This window comes from Acyrthosiphon pisum, chromosome A1 (genome assembly GCF_005508785.2).
Source record: "Acyrthosiphon pisum isolate AL4f chromosome A1, pea_aphid_22Mar2018_4r6ur, whole genome shotgun sequence".
Classification (NCBI taxonomy): Eukaryota; Metazoa; Arthropoda; class Insecta; order Hemiptera; family Aphididae; genus Acyrthosiphon; species Acyrthosiphon pisum.
Window position 1 is genome coordinate 42578276 of NC_042494.1, and position 17578 is coordinate 42595853.

General features: G+C 32.9%; 1 protein-coding gene across 1 annotated transcript in view; it reads left to right on the forward strand.

Annotated features, from left to right (window-relative positions):
• The window catches only part of LOC100569199 (inhibin beta chain), a 73909-nt gene extending 59731 nt beyond the window's left edge, over positions 1–14178 (forward strand). The window contains exons 3-4 of the mRNA XM_003246878.4: positions 7511–7740; positions 10717–14178. Of these exons, the coding sequence (XP_003246926.1) occupies positions 7511–7740; positions 10717–11328 (842 nt within the window). The 3' untranslated portion in view covers positions 11329–14178. The remainder of the gene's footprint in view (positions 1–7510; positions 7741–10716) is intronic.
• The last annotated feature ends 3400 nt before the right edge of the window (positions 14179–17578 follow it).

The window sequence follows — 17578 nt, forward strand, 5'->3', positions numbered from 1 at the left end:
CTTTCTTAAAATATTTAACTCTTAAACCCATAAAAATTATATTTTTAAATTTTGAATTTTAAGAATAATTTGTAAGACGGCATATTTCAAGTAAATTTCATGACAAATTCAAATATGTTTTCAGAAGTTTTATTAGAAGCAATTATGGCAAAAGATAATTATGATAACGGTTTCAAGTACTGCATAGCTCTAAAGCTGAAACTATCTGAATTACATCGAATTAAAGTTTCTATTTAATTGAGTAAATTATTGAATTTGTCGATAGCCATCTTACGATATTCCAAATTTCCGTGTGATTTCGTGTATTTTGAACCCATCTTTAACTCGTTGTAATTCAGTAAATTTTGGTTATTGAATCATTGTGGAAAAATCAAGATGACTTCAAAAAAATCGATCCATCGAAATTTGGTGTTGAATAACCGCGTTGCGTTTAAAAATTTGCAATTTGCGTATTGCACATGCGCGCAATAAAAATACGAATAAATATCGTCAAAAAATTTGTATTTCAGTATTGCATATTATATAAAACCACATTTCAATCCGATATCTTTGGACGTCTGGACACAAATAGTTCGTGTTACCTTTTAGGTAACACACTATATACATACGTCACGTATACACGATCGTATAATATAATATCATGTAACCATTTAATAGGTTGTAGGTAGGTACATAATATTATAATACGTAATAATATTTAATGTATAAATATGGTATTATTATTATTATACAGCGGCGATCGACTCAAACGCGCGCGGTTATTCTTTTGTCGGCTAGTTATATTTTTATATTGTATTTTTCGGTGGGGGGGAGAGGGTGCTGGTGAATACTTTATCGGCATAATATAACGATGTGGCCGTAAAACCGTTTTTATTATGTATATTCGCTTTGACTTCTGTTCCCGGAAAACCCATCGCCGTTCGTGTTGGCCGTGGCCGTCGGGTCGCACCCGATTAACCTGCAACTTTACGACGACGGTTACATATGTTATGTTGGTATTACAGTGTAATACCATGTTACATATTTTGAATTATTATTACTATTATAGGTATACCTCACACGGTTCACCGGTTCGCGGTTATTGATATATTTTATTTTAAACGTTTTTACAATCTGTAGAAGATTGCAGCAAAAATAAAAATCGACGCAAAACTTATTTGCATGACTTTTATTTTGTAGTTCGTTTAAATCTATATAATGGGTGGGGTCTATGACCAGTTTGTTTGAAGTATCCTGAGTGGATTTTCATTTATACCTATATAATATGACTTAAATATAAGGCAAAGTAGTTGGGAAAGTTCGTCGGTTGTTTGCATTTTTAAGTCTTTGTGTAAGCCCCATACCAATGTTTTGAAATGCTTCAATTATATTGTTCGTTAATTATAATATGTTTCAGTTTTACTCCATACGGTTGTATTTATATTATACGTAAGACTATAAACACATTTCAACATTTGTATGAACTAACTATATTAGAATTTATTCTTAGGGTTTAATTTTGGATTTTGAATAATGTTATACTATTATATTATTGAGATATACCACGCAGTTTACGTTGTATAGGACGTATAGGTACAATAGGACGTATCTACCCACATAAACAAATTATTCTGCGTACACAATACACACAATGTACACACTACACACATATTATACATAAACACCATGCTTCATATCCAATCAGATCCGACCACATCAAATTATAAATGTAACCCGGTATAATAATACGTTGTGGTTGTATTAATAGTTTCGCCACCGACGTTGTATCGACGACGAGCATTATCATTCGTTACTATACGGTGTTCGGGGCTTCTACGCGAATGCGATGCGCGTTTGCATACACGTAACGCCGTGTAACCAACATATTATATGAAACGGTATAATATTATTTTTTTTAGCTATAGTATCGACCGTCTGCAATGCACGCAGTAATAATCGACCAACCAAAATTTACATTTTGTAACACAGTTTGTTGATCGTATAATTGTCATCATTATTGGCAGAATAAATCCATCTATTATACCTGGACTGACCACTGTCAGCTCGGTATTCGTTGTGAGTTTTGCTCTTATACCTGCCAATGGCATTTTTTTAAATTTAAAATTAAGTTGATACGTTATGATTGTACGTCTGAATGTCATACATTGGTTTTTGTTTTAAAATATGATTTTTGATTTTATTACAACGAAATGTCAAACTGCGTGTCAATACTCGTTTATTACATACCACTAATGTATAGAAAGTCGATATCATTATATTGGCTAAATAGAGCATAATAATTATATTATTTAATTCATATGGTTGATCCATCCTGCTGTGATTGTTTACTTATAAAAGTATATCATATCCAAAAACCAGATATAGGTAGTCAAGTATACAAAATGTGGATATCTATTTAGTATTTTTGTAATATTTTAAAATTGTAAAAACATTAAAGAGTAGATAGAATTAATTACCTAAGTTAAAAAAATAAAAATAATATTTATTTTAGTCGAAATTATAAAAAATAATATATTATTATACATTAATAGAAAGCAGATGATGAAAATCATGGGAACTGCCTAACAAAATTATTGGCCTTTATATATACAGGTGGGGCCGTTCGGGTTATAACATCTCACCCAAAAAAATGCACGTCAGCACCGTGTCGTAATTTAAGAGAACGCCATATCCGTCATACATAAATAGTAAAATAGCGTCAAAGTATCAAAAATTTCTTTTCGTGGACATCCCTGTGACACCTTTTGAGATATTATATACGTGTCAATATTAATTGAACGCACAAATTTATGTAAAATATCAAAACGTACGATACAGACAGTGCAATATCGATATTTTGAAGACATATATTGGTCGAAATAATTAAAATACATAAAAATAAAACTGAGTAATAGTGAAACGCCTCGTCTTTCGATTTGGTAATTAGGTCAATAAACTCTATTGTATTGACCCACAGCCTACAGTGCCGGTCGTACAAAAAATAATTGTCCACGTCACGCGCTTGTGATACCTATGTACATGTTATAAACGATTTGACGCGTGTCGCGGCCGTCCTATAATAATGAATATCTAATAATAACATTAACACCGTTTGCAATATTTCTATTAAGGATAAAAATACATAAAATAAATATTGTAATAATTAATATTATCATGGAAATCATGATATTTTAATAACACAAAATTATATTGCCATGGCGTGATGTACAACTACGCCGACGCGTGATCCGTTTACGACACAATTTATTTTTTATAACGACGTAAAACGCAATAATATATTGTTCTGTATATTATGCGATAATGAGATGCGCGTATCGCGATTCTAAGACCATATAATATATTATTATTATTGTATATACGATGCCCGCAGCGTTCTTTTTTTTTCTCGCAAACGTGAAATAGAAACCGTTTCCGACTCGTTGAATTATTTGCGTTCGATTTAAATAGACGCCGACAGTTTTATGTGTGTAATGTGTACATTATCTGGCGTAACGGAAAATATTCCCAATGTCCCCCATATCGAAGACGGCAAAATAATTGCGCAGCGTATAGTATTTACGACGAATATTCATAAAGGTCGCTCGTTGTGTTATACAGTTTAGTTTAAATGTCCCCGGACCTCTCTATAGGACGAACATTAAAACCAACATTGCCAAGCCATTAGCGAGACAATGTCTAGACGCGCGCGGACAAAGACGCGGTTTCTGAAAGTAAACCGCTGAAACAGGACGACCGACGCTATTTCGTTTGGTCGAATTACGATATCGGACTTAAATAATATTGGTTAGGTTTGTATAGGGCTGCTATGGAAAATAAAACGTCCCTGCACAGACGCGGTCGGCGGTACAGACAATATTAGCGCAGTCGTCCGATGAAGTGTGGTACATAATATATGACTGTGTGCATACAATATATAAATACGTATTAGTGCATTACGCGTTTATGTCCGTCGGTATACCGGATGTACTATATGAGGCAGTACGTCTATTTGACCAGTGGTTATGTACACACGTCTGTCGGCAAATATAGTGTTTCTAGTATATTATTCCGTTTAAATTTCTAAAACATACCACATATATAGGTACTCCGATAAGATTTAATGGAAATTTGAAGTCAATAACGATATAATATGTGAATCTTTTAAAACTTTTACAACATTTAAACCTACATATACAGCGAGATTGTCGGGGCTATTGGAAATCATATAAATGAAAAAATATAATATTATAATCATAAAAAGGTACAACTATACGTATACGACCTACCTACAGTATAACTATAGAATAGTATATCGTTAGTACTTAGTACTATATATATTGTACTACCGTTTGACATCCTGAAATAATATAATATAATCTATTTATTTTATTAATTTTATTTGCAAATTTGGTAAATTTTCAAATGTACGAAATTGTTATGATTTTAATTCATTTTGACGTTCACTGGTATAACTGACCATACAAGACACGAGGTGAATTAATATGTTGATTGATAAAAAAAAAAAATGTTAATGCTTTATTCTGTACTATCGTAACCCATATACTCATAAAGTTAAAACAATTTAATTACTCCACATCTGCTTCCGACGAGACATCAAGTCCGTGCAGCGTTTATTGTAGTTGATTATAATGATAATTGTTTCTATTTCTCGATATAATAAAACATAAATGCAGCGTTGTACTTAACGTAGTTATAATATTTATAAAAGGCCTTATTTTATGTAATACACTATACACGCATTCCACCCTTACGAAAAAAAGTTTTAAGTTTAATTAAATTTAGAATCCTGTATACCTATTTGTTACAATTTACAACGAAATATTTATAATTACATATAAAATCCCCATCGTTTTTTTGTTACACACTTTATTACGATGCTTTTGACATTGGCTTTTGGTTCTCACTTCTAAGAGTTACTGGACTGCTATAGATTGTCCAGAAGAAACTATGACCGATAGATGTCATCTGCAGTAAGCAATAATAGTTTTTCTCTATTTATGCCGAAAATTGTGTAAAATTGTGATAGTAACGAACCGTGATCTCAATATAATATTTCTCAAGCTACAATTAAAAAATTATGATTTAGAATACCTATTATATTGTGTTCAACAATTGTTTCATATTTTTTTTCTCCGTGTCTCGAGCACGTTTTTATTTTCTGGATTAAGGTATGTGGACGTTCTGATTTATTATGTAACGACTTGGGTAACACATTCTATGAGCGTTGGCAATCGCCGCCGAGGTGTGGATCACTACAAGCGATTAATATTTGCACAATATTTACGTGTACCAGTAAATATTTGCGAATTCGGTGTCCCACTCGTCTTTTGCACCGCTGACGTTTATAATAAAAAAAATTGCGACATTGCACGGTAATTCGGGTAATGTATGTTACGGTTTGCACAGGGCGGTATTTAAATCGGCGCGCCTGCATAATATAATAATATTATATTATATTAACGCAGCTATATAAAATATTATAATCGTATGCAACCGCGATCGCGGTGCGCATTATTATAGTGCCCATATAACGCGCCGCACGTGTCTGCCGAGTAGTAAAATAATAATATGGTCTCATATAATATTATAATATACGTATTTTACTATACATTATTATTATTATGTCGTCCGAAACACCCATCCGACTATATAGGCCGCAGGAGCGGATTTAATTTCGATTGTGTATATCACACTATTATTATTATACCGAATACTTTGTAATGGCACGCGAGTCTTGAGTAACGACTATCGCACACCAGCGAGCGTCTTAACAACACGATAAACATTTTATCGACGAGGCGCATTTAAAACCGCCACGGTGCAATATTGTGACATTACATTATGTGCATTATGTACATTACAGTGCACACTTGCAACCGTCGGGTGATGACGAAAACGACGACGACGATTACGAAAGCGACGACTGCGACCATGCCGCCGACGGAGATATTTATATTTAATATACGAAACGTTTATGTTATTCGGAGAACGGGGTAGTCGCGGCTTTCCGAGAACTCCCCCCCCCCCCTCCCACGAGTTGCAGAAGTAACCCCGCCGAGTATAAAAATGAATTATATTATATTATATTATACAATGAACGCTGGCCGATTCTTCGAAACACCGTGAATTCTCGGCGATGATACGCTGCAGAGCGGTATATAGTCTGAACCAAACGTAATCTTCAAATCAAATTTTGGATAAATGAGAAATAGTTCCCGCTAAGTAAGACGGAACTTCGTTTATTGCATTCGCAGAGAGCATCACGAGCATGCTGTGCGTTTGTTATTCTTCTCCGAAAGCACAATGATGATAATAATATTATTGCATTATACTATTATGACATACCTCTACAGTATACAAGCTACGTCAACTTTAGTACAATGTTACATTATTTTATACTCCAACGTGGATAACACATTTTGTTGACGGTTGTAACCTAAATAAATTAATATGTCTAATGTCTATCGAGTTTCGAGAAATATAAATATTGCTTTGTATCGTCATGGTAAAATAATGGGTGGTGCAACGCGCAGCGTGTATATAAGATATAATTGGAAAAGAACGAAAAATACAAATTTCAAATAATGCCGCACAGTGCCGCCCATTGTGGTAAAATTATTTTAGTGAAAATCGTGCGCGATAAAATAAAATGTAACTTAAAAGTTAATAGTAAAATATAGTTTCTATGATTCGATAAAGTGATACGTTTTAACAGAATCGAGAACAAATTAATTTTGGACATGCTCGAACTTGCTTTTTTTACTGTTAAAGTCATAATATTTGGCACGGTGCCTGCAGTTCGTACGGAAGCGTAATTGATATAACTTTCAGCTTTCGTCAAATTGTATGTTATAATAATTAATACAGATATCAAAGCGTATGTGGTTTTGTATTTCGTGTTTAACAGTATAGTAATAAGTACTAATAACTAATAACCCTCTATATAATATGAAGACTTTCCTTAACATAATGTTATAATAATTATTATGTTTTTCTGTGAAATGTTGTATTTTTTAATTTTTGCATAATATGCATTTTATTTATGCATAGACTGATAGAATGCATTATTAATTTAGCGTCTAAAATTTAATTTTTCATAGAGTTGCATATTATAATAGTTTCATATTGTTAGATTACGGGGTATAGGTACAACTTACAAGACCAGTAACCACGTTGTTTCCAAACCCTTGTGGTTTGAACTTGTCTAGATTGCTATCGATATTACAAAGTAGATATTATTATACTGTCTCGACGAGGCCAAATAATCTTGCAGTTGTTATCACGTTAATCAATATAATATGAGCTATTATGTCCCCGTGAGCTATAATTGACATTATAAAGTATGATTTTTGAAATATTCGTAATATAATATACCTATATAATTTAACATGCTTGTTGGATTGCATACAGCTTTTCTAATTTGTAAGATGAAATTTTGTTTGTAAAGATGAATTTACTATCATGTTTTAACATAATATACAAATTTACGTTATAATTTGTATTGTTCCAGGATCTACGTTAAACGGACAAACGTTATTAGAATTCCCGTGGTCACAGGATATGGGAAGTACTGATTCCGTAAAAGTCAAGTCTGCGAAGCTGTGGTTTAGGTTAGAATACAGGCCGGACGTTCCCCCGGCCGCGCGTAGGACCCACCACAGTCACAATGTAACTCTGTGGCTGTTCAAAATAAACTTCCGCACGAACCCAATGCGGAATACCACGTTCCTAAGTGGTAAGGTATGTTTCGCAAAAAATACACATTTATTACAATTAACGTAGTCGTAGTATTTTAGAAAATTATATTATTGTACCATTTAGATTTGTATTTTATTTTTTACAAAACAGTTTGATAAAAGAATTATAATATTACATAATATATTTATAAAATGTAATTCATATTTTTTTTTCATTCTCGATAGATTTGAAAAAATTGCATATATTATCATTATACACTTTAAGTTAAGTGACACCTCGATAATTATTTTTATTTCAATTTCCAAATACATATATCATATATAACGCTATAACATTATAATAATTATACTTAAACGATGATCGATTGCGGATGTACGTAGTGATCGATTATTGTAGTTGTACATATTATAAAAGAATATCACATCGTCCAATGCATATTTATAATCCACAACGGTTGGAAATGATTCAAATAGGTCACTAAAACCTAGTCTAACCCCAAACGAACTGATAGAGTGTATGTATTATATAATAACTACTAATAAATCTTTTGCCATACAATTTAATGCGATCGCTAAAATAACGCTATAATGTTTCCTAAAACAATAAAATGTGTACGCAATTACATACTACTATGGGTGTTCAGACCTTCAGAGTGCATATGGTAACGTTGAGTTCAGAATGATATATCGTGGATAACATAGTATTATGATAATAATATTATTATGCGTTTGAGTGCGACGCATCAGTACCGCAAACATAGTAATATTATATGGTTGAAAATTACTTGCAAATAAAAATGTGTACTATTATTTTTTTGTACTAGAGGTTTGGTAATCGACACATATTATTTGTATCAATCATAAAAAAACCCTCATGTGTTATCATCCAAATATAACATAAAATAGAATATTATATGAAACTCGTAGACCGTAGTTTACCTATGTCTTGCAGGTTTTCTTCTCTTCCACTCTACATAACTATAATGACGCAAGTCGACGGAAGTCCTCTGCAGACTCCCATGGGCCAGACAGCCTTCCACGCACGTCTACACGCATTCTCCATAATATATAAGTATACGCACGTTCCCGCTCGCACTTATTACTACGTGATTTCTCAAATGGCGCGTTTATCCTATCATTCTAGTCTAAAACATTTTTTTCGATCGTTGCGCTCAATCACTATCCCCGCCAAACATCCCCGTTCCATGCCAACACGTCGCACTGCGTAAACGCATAGGCACATTACATACGACTTACAAGAGGTTGGTAGAGGGTGGCGGGTGCTGGTATACTTTAAGCTTAGGATATTTTTAAAAGGCTTAATTTTATATAAAAAAGAAGGTGGGAACAGGGCAATGATGTCGTCACTCGTCATATTATATATTATAATATGTGACAATTATCAATTAATATAATAAATAATAATGCATCTGTTATACGTGAAGACTTGACATTTATAGTTAAATATAGATTCTAACAATGTGGCATCGGTTCTTTGGTCCTCGCGGACGAGTATGAACATTTTCTGACGGGGGGGAAGAGGTATTGGCCAAACTATGTCCTCACAATATATTTGTGTTTTTTGTAACTGTTGGCGTCAACTACTGAATTCACAAGTTTGGTTATACTATACCTATATAACGGTGGAAACGCGATCGCAATTCGGTTTATTTTTTATAGGTAGTTCAATTTCAAAGACGTTACAATTATAAGTGGCCTGCGATGCAGATGGTAAGGTATATAAGACTATTAAGACTCATAATTAAAATATATGTGGTACAATACAATATGGTTAAGTATAAGCATATATTTACAGTCATAGGGAGATTTGAGTTTTAGCGGAGTGTTACGCAATGCCTAACGTAATTCCTGCTAGTCCAAAAAAATAAAACAGCTTGCATTTTGCCATAACTGACGCATCGCTTAGTGCGGCGGAAGAGTATGATCAGTCTATAGAAATATTGCCTGCGTTTACGTATAGGACAAGGCGCTAATCTTACGAATTTTGAACATATAGCATAATGATGGCCCATTTATCATAATAGACTTATCGTTTGCGTAGAACGTGTAGCTTCGTTGTTTTTTTAGACCTTAATCCAACCAGACCACCTTTAAGTCCGCCTAAGTGTACGAACTGCAGTATATAATGAGGATACTGCAGCGATATTATAGGTACCTACGCGTAAACAATGGTTTACAATGCAGCCAGCATGCGGCGTCCCGCGTACAGCGTATAACGATATTAAAATATTAAAACATCATAGAATAATATTACTAGGGACTCTTCCACCGACTCGCTTCATTCCCCGGCTCCCCGGGGGAGAGGGTCAAGACCCCCGTCGACTTGTGCCAAACCCCCAAGGTACTTTTGCATCTTAAAATGTAATACCTGTAATTTGAAATATTTAAACATAAAACATTATGTGAAAGATTAAATATTTAAATGTTTACAACTTTTTGATGTGTAAAAATCTATACGCCGTGTATGATACGCGCCCACTACCAGAAAATGTAAGTGTGTCGAAGTAATTTTGTGCAAACCAACGAAATCGCGATACTGTAAAGAACGGTTATCTCAGAAATTTCTTGACCGATTTCACTAAAAGCTATTTTAGCTATTTCAACTCCTCGAATCCTGGATAGAGTATTTTGTAGCTTCTTTTTCAACCTGTATGTGATTGCTATAAGCGTGGTACAATGCAAATAAATTTCGTTTTGACTCATGAAAATTGAATATTTTTTGTTTATAATATAAAAATGGTTGTCATTGGTCAGATTATAAATTATACTGTTATCTAATTATTAGAAAAATGGCATACTTTCAATTTTAATTTTTTTAAACAATATATACAACTCGTCTTACCAGAAAAGCGTTTAGATGTTTGCGCAAAAAAATAAAGTACCGACTGGCTCACAACTTATTTTTCATATATTATAGAGAGATTACGGTCTATAGGTATATGATACAATGTTATACGATATTATAATATTTTCATTGCATATTATATTACACGAACAGGAATTCGACGAGCACGCCACGCTGGCGTCGTCGCTGTCGCTGTCGCTGAACAACCTGGGCTGGATATCGGTGGACGTGACGAACACGGTGCGCGAGTGGTACGGGTCTAGCGGCAAACACAGATTGCGGTTCCACATCGACTGTTCCGGGTGCGGCGGCTTGGTGTCGCCGGTGCTGTTCCACGACACCAGGCAGGCCAACGAGTGGGAGAACCCGTTCCTGATGGTGTACACGGACCCGACGGTGGCGAGGCGCGTTCGCCGCCGGGCGCTCGACTGTTCGCTGGCGGTGCGTGGCCAGTGCTGCAAGCAGCGGTTCTACATCAAGTTCCAGGACATCGGCTGGGACTCGTGGATAATCGCACCCGGCGGCTACTACGCAAACTACTGTCGCGGCGACTGCGGCGGTGTGCATAGGACACCGGACACATACCTCAACTTCTACACGCAGGCCATCGAGGACTACCGGAAGGCCAAACACTCGTCCATATTCCAGCCGTGCTGCGCGCCCGTCAAGTTCTCTTCCATGTCGCTCATCTACTTCACCGACGACGGTAACATCATCAAACGGGACTTGCCCAAAATGGTCATCGACGAGTGCGGTTGTCCTTAATGACGACGAACCGAGAGTAGACGAGTACGCGCGCACGCGCGCGAAATCATTATTATTATTATTATTATTATTATTATTATTATTATTATTATTATTGACGATATAATATTATTATAATATTATGATCATATTATTGATTATGTTTAAATCGCGCACGCACCGCGTATACCGTATACATGTATTATTATTATTATTATTATTATTATTATTGTATACTTGAAAATTGTAATGCGATTACGTCGTATATTATTGTGATTCCGAAATGCGACATAAACGCGGGATGACGCACACGGCGTGTATGTCCCTCGTCGACGGTCTTTCTCTATAATTATTCTTCCTTTTTTCTTCTTCTTCTTCTTCTTCTGCTTCTCCTTCGTCTTCGTCTTTTCTTCGTCTTATTCTTATCATACTTATTTTTATATCACCATCGTTTTATAATTTTTTTATGCGTACTTTCCATCGTTTTCGACCAAAGTCACGAGTCACAGACCCACGCTTACCCCCGCGGTTAAAAATAATACCAGGATAATTTTCCGAGTGGGTCCATAAAAAAGGTAAATCCTTCCAAAACTAAAAGTCATTTATGTATTGCGTAGGTCATGTGCGTCTCATTTTACACGGAACGCGTTCACCCAGGGTGCGCCCACGAGGAGGTGAACAAGATTATACCCCAATAATTTGCTTAAGTGATTTTTATTTTTTAAGATCGTAAAATATTATTTTTTATTAATAATTGCATGACAAATGTATTTTTGGTTGATTATTAAATGTCACTATCTTCACAGAAATCAAATAGTTTGTAATTTGTATTTTGGTGTATTTTTTGACACTGTTCTCAATCAATGTAATTTGTTTAGGTTTTGATGATAAGATTGAATAGACAAAATCTATAAATTTGAATTTTTTTTTATATTTCTAAAAATTAATATTATCATATACCCGGGTAAAGTTAATACAAATGACGAATCACAGATATTAAGGTTACAATTACGGACGTAAGCAGGCTCTACCAAAAATCGAATGCCGGACGCACTCAGGCTATTAAAAAGTATAATTTTGAAAATCGGTCTCACTCAGGCGACTCCCTTTTTGTTTATGAATTGTATTATTATCATAACAATATGTGTGTTATCGTATTATATTATGACGGTATACATATTTTTATAACGGTTTTAGTTGTCGGTGATGGACGAAACGATTGAGCGCGGAATAGACGTCGCCGATTGATCGACAACGGTCGGGTTCACCTTGATTGTTATTATTTATTACACACCTCGTACGCGCGGGGCCATCGCCGGTGCGTATTTCAAATCGAGTTTTCTAAATTTTGAAGGGGAGAAAAAAAAACAAATTTTTAACGACTTCGCGGTATGATAATAATATTATATATTACCTATAATACCTATATACGCTATAAGTGTCGTATATAGTGGCGTATATAATATATTTTGCACCAATGGCGGTGAAGACGAAAAAATCACCAGCCGACGGTTTTCTATATTATCGGGTTTTTCGTCCGAACAGCACACCCGTCTAATGTGGTTTACCGACCAAGCGTATCACGACTTTGCGACCTGCATTTCCGTGTGTGCGTTTTTAATATTATGCACTCGTGTGACCTACTGCAGCAGTATACTTACAGCTACCGCTACCGATCTGTGGTCAGGTATAATAATAATATTATAATACACAACGCGGTGGTAAACTCATTCAGTTGTTTTTCGGCGCCATTTATATTACAATAATAATTTTATGATTACAACAATATAAAACGTACACGTCCCGCGATACAGTGCAGTAAAGTAAAATAATAACGATTAAATCGAATTTCAGTTTCTCGACTATACGTAACTATGCAATACATTATATTTTATACAGCCACGTAAAAATATATAATTATAATTTATATACGTAAACGATGCACTTAGGTCGTACGATAGGCGATGCACAGCCCTATTACACAGCTATAAATTTATACCTATACTAGATACAACAAACGCGACTGATCCTATAGCTGCTGCGGCCTGCTACATTTCAACCATATACCTAGTTGCACGCGTTACTGCGTTACGACCTACACAGATTTATGTCCGCGTTCGTTTTACCGCCGTTCTGTTCACGGATTTTTGACAATCGATAATCCCATTATTAACACGGCAGCGCTAAACTTATGATATTAAAATGAAACTCTGGCACGTCCGTTATAAATTCGTGATTACACAAGTATTTTTCATTTTCATTTTTCCCAGCGCCCACGATGCCGCGGATATTATCGCATAGACCAGTTAAGAAGACCATATAAAATAAAATATGTATGCCGATGATGGTTGAAAAAACGCGTTATGCTGTAAGTTGTAGGTTTTAGATCATTCTCGGGATTTGATCTCATTGATTTTCGTGCATAATATTAATTATTATTATTCATGTCGTCGAAACGCAGACCATAAACGGACGACATGTTATACCGCGTGATTATATTAATATTATAACATCATATAATACACGTGGAGTGCATTCGTGTGGAGCTGGAAAATATTTCTTGATGCGGGGCGGTGGACTCGTCATCCTTCTATTGTTGTAAGTTAATGCTACTTTTATTTTGTATTTTGTTGGTTTTACTGATATTTCGGGGGGGGGGGGGTACGTTCACCTCTGACATTCGTAATTTAACGCACTATATATCGCCATTAGACTATAATAATATAAATCCAATTTACCTATCGCTGTTAACTCGTAGCTAATTTTATATTTCGTGTGCATATAATATATTACATAATATGTGCATGTGTGTATATTGTATACGATTGCGTATAGCCTAATTTTACCCCATAAATAAATATTAATAAATAAATATATATATAATAAGTATATATATTATATATACTTATTATATATATTTATCGTTGTAATTGTATAGGTAAGTGTTATAATATTCTTATTCGAACACTTCGGAAATAATAATAATAATAATATTAATTATATATAGTAAAATTGAATTAGTAGCAATTCAAACTTCATCTTATAAATTATATATGATAATATATAGATATATTATATACCCACTGCACTAGCACGTTCCATTTAATTGTTGGTTTTATATTAATGTTTATGACGGAAAAAGCTTAACTTACGATAATTGAATATTCCATATTATATACATAAGTACATAATATTATAAGTAATTATAGATTAAATAGATTCTAAATTATTAATAACAATAATAATAATTGTAATTATTATTATTTTAGAAAAATGTTCTGTGATCTCTTATAAGACGTTTGTGTGTAATAATTGTTATCGAACAGAAATCGTTTATTATAATTTAAACTCTCCATCGGCCATCACCAAAATGTTACAGTGCACAGCGCACATGGAATAATATATTATAATGAATTTCCTCGGTTGTCCACAAAATTAATAATTTGAATAATAACATTTTTTAGGGATTTTTTTTTACGTTTTTGAAACTTCCCACCGCATATTATTATAACCGATCTCAATTGAAGTCAGGCCCCATGTCGTCGAATTTATTAAAACCGCGATGGCGGAGTCAACTCCGAAAAATAAGATAGTGTAAAGGTTTCAATTAATCAACAATCTTTTGCAGCGTTTTGACGTTTCAGTGGATTAATGTGCTTCACCGAAGTGAAAACCCAAGGCCTAATCTACCCCTGTTTTCTACCACCATTGTATTATATTTTAAAGTGTAGTAAAAACGCTTACTGATTAAACAGACTATACGGTAATTTTTCATTTTTAGCAAAAGCCGACAAATGCGTTTCATCAGCAACTGGCAGCTCTTTAACCAACTTTACTCCATGGTACCTATGTGAAAATAAAAACTTATTTTGGTATTTTTCCCTATTACATGTGTTATTCTGAATTATTCCACAGAAGTTGTGAGACGTAATTATTATTAATTATATTAATTACCAAATAATCTGTTCAATTGGCCCAAACTATGAAATGTAATTATATTATTATATTATTTTGTGAATGTGTCTCCCATATTATGATGTATAAAAAATCTATCAATAGCGTTTAAGTAGAAATATTTAAATTAAATTGATATAAACAATTATTATCATACGTATCGAAATAATTAATTTAGCAAAATCGAATATTTAGATAACATTTTTTTTAAATATTTTATCAAATGGCAAAAAAAACACATAGACCAGAATATTATACTATTAACTAATGATTTCGGATATATAGGTACCCATAGACAAAATATGAAACGAACAAGAATAACCGATTTTAGGAAAAGCTTCGTTCAACGAACGTGACGCGCGTACTGTATAATTTTTTCGAATATAATTTTCCAGACGTATTCGTTTTGTAAATTACCTACACCATCTGACAGACTAAATTAGTAAGAATCAGTAAAATACACCGACCGCGACGTTAAGTTCATTCGACATTGTAGTATCGTACTATCGTTAAATATATTATGTACGGACATCATTGCCATAATTAATTAATATTAATTACCCGCATTAATAGAAATGTCCGCGTGACCTTTACGCGCTGCTCGCATTTTATGTCATTTAGATTAATTTGAAATACCTTAGATGAGTTTGTTCAGAGACTGATTCCGAACAGTAGAATAGTGTTATTGTGTTAGGGACGTTGTTTTGTTTAATATCATTTTTTTCTATCTATCGAATGGACTAAGAATAGTATGATAAATCAAATGAATAGAAACACTAGACAAATTTTTAAAAGATCTTAAATTAATTATTTAAAAAAATATGTAAAATTAAATAATAATACCTAGATAAATGTTGAGAAATAAACTTTTCATTCCCCTTTATGTATTTATTTTTTTTTTGTACGATAAATATATTTATAATAAACGATATTTCTATATATTATATTATATATAATCTTATATATATATATTACTAGCCTGATGTATTGTGTACATTTTGTTTTCTAAAAATTATTTTGCCCACATTGTGATACTACAAGCTTTGGTTACTTGTATTTCTTATAACTACTATTTTTTAACTACTATAATAATATATAATATATATTATATAGAATAAAATATAATATAAATATTATATTTGCACGACGTATAAAAATTAATGATACAATTTTAGTTTTTAGTTTTTTAGTGTTGTTACCTTGCTATAATACGTGCTTTTATGAATATTGTAGAATTTATATTGTTGTATGATAAATAATTACTGATCTTATTATTATTATGTATAGGGAAAATAAAAAAAAACATCTGTTAGCAATAAATTTGAAACACGATTATTGTAAAATATTATTTATTGACCTTTTATCATATCTGTTTACTCATTTATTTGAATAACTCACCTAATCGCGTTATCCTATTCCTCGACTTCCTAAGTACAATACAAATTGTCATTAATAGTAATGTCAGCAGAATTATGATTTTAAAAGGTATTATTCAATTTAAATTGAAAGGGGTTTAAATGTATTCTCTATGTACAACTATTGCTGATAAAAAGGACAAAATATATTGGAAGCTCTGACATTTTATAATAGGCTCGCAAACTCCATCGTTCTTAAATCCTATTGATTAAACTGACGCGACTATGACAAAAACTGAAAAACCTTCTATTTTATTAGACTTAAAATATTACCATCTTTCAAATGAATGATTATGAATATAAATACTGTTACAAAAAAATAATATTATTGCAAAACTAATACATTCGTTGTTTAATTTGCAGTCTTAAATCTATAGGTACGATCAAAAAATAGCAAACATTTCATTTGAAGAAAAGTTTATTCATAGTAATAAAAATGTGTTTACTTTTACAATTTCTTTTACAATGCCGTGCACAGAATGTGTAGTCAACTTTTTTGAAATACGTCATGTATAATATATATTTATAAATTTTAAGTAGATACCACCTATACCTATACAGTACAAACCATTTTTCATATGAAATTATATAAATAAATGTATGAATTACAATTAGCTAAATTAGTCAAATCTAGGACTGAAATATTTGCCATTTACATAAATGTAATTAGCTGGGATGGTAATCAATATGTGTACTGGTAAATATTGTAGTGTTATTGTTTACAATTGGAATTTGGTATTCTAGAAAATGTAGTGTTTAAAATGTATTGTTGAAGGAATAAATACAGTCTATTTAATTATAAAATAATTTAGATTTAAAAAAAAAGTTAAATCATCAAGCGGAAATTATAGTTACGGCATTACGTAGACTTTCCATTTTTAATTTATAAGTCATAATAAGTA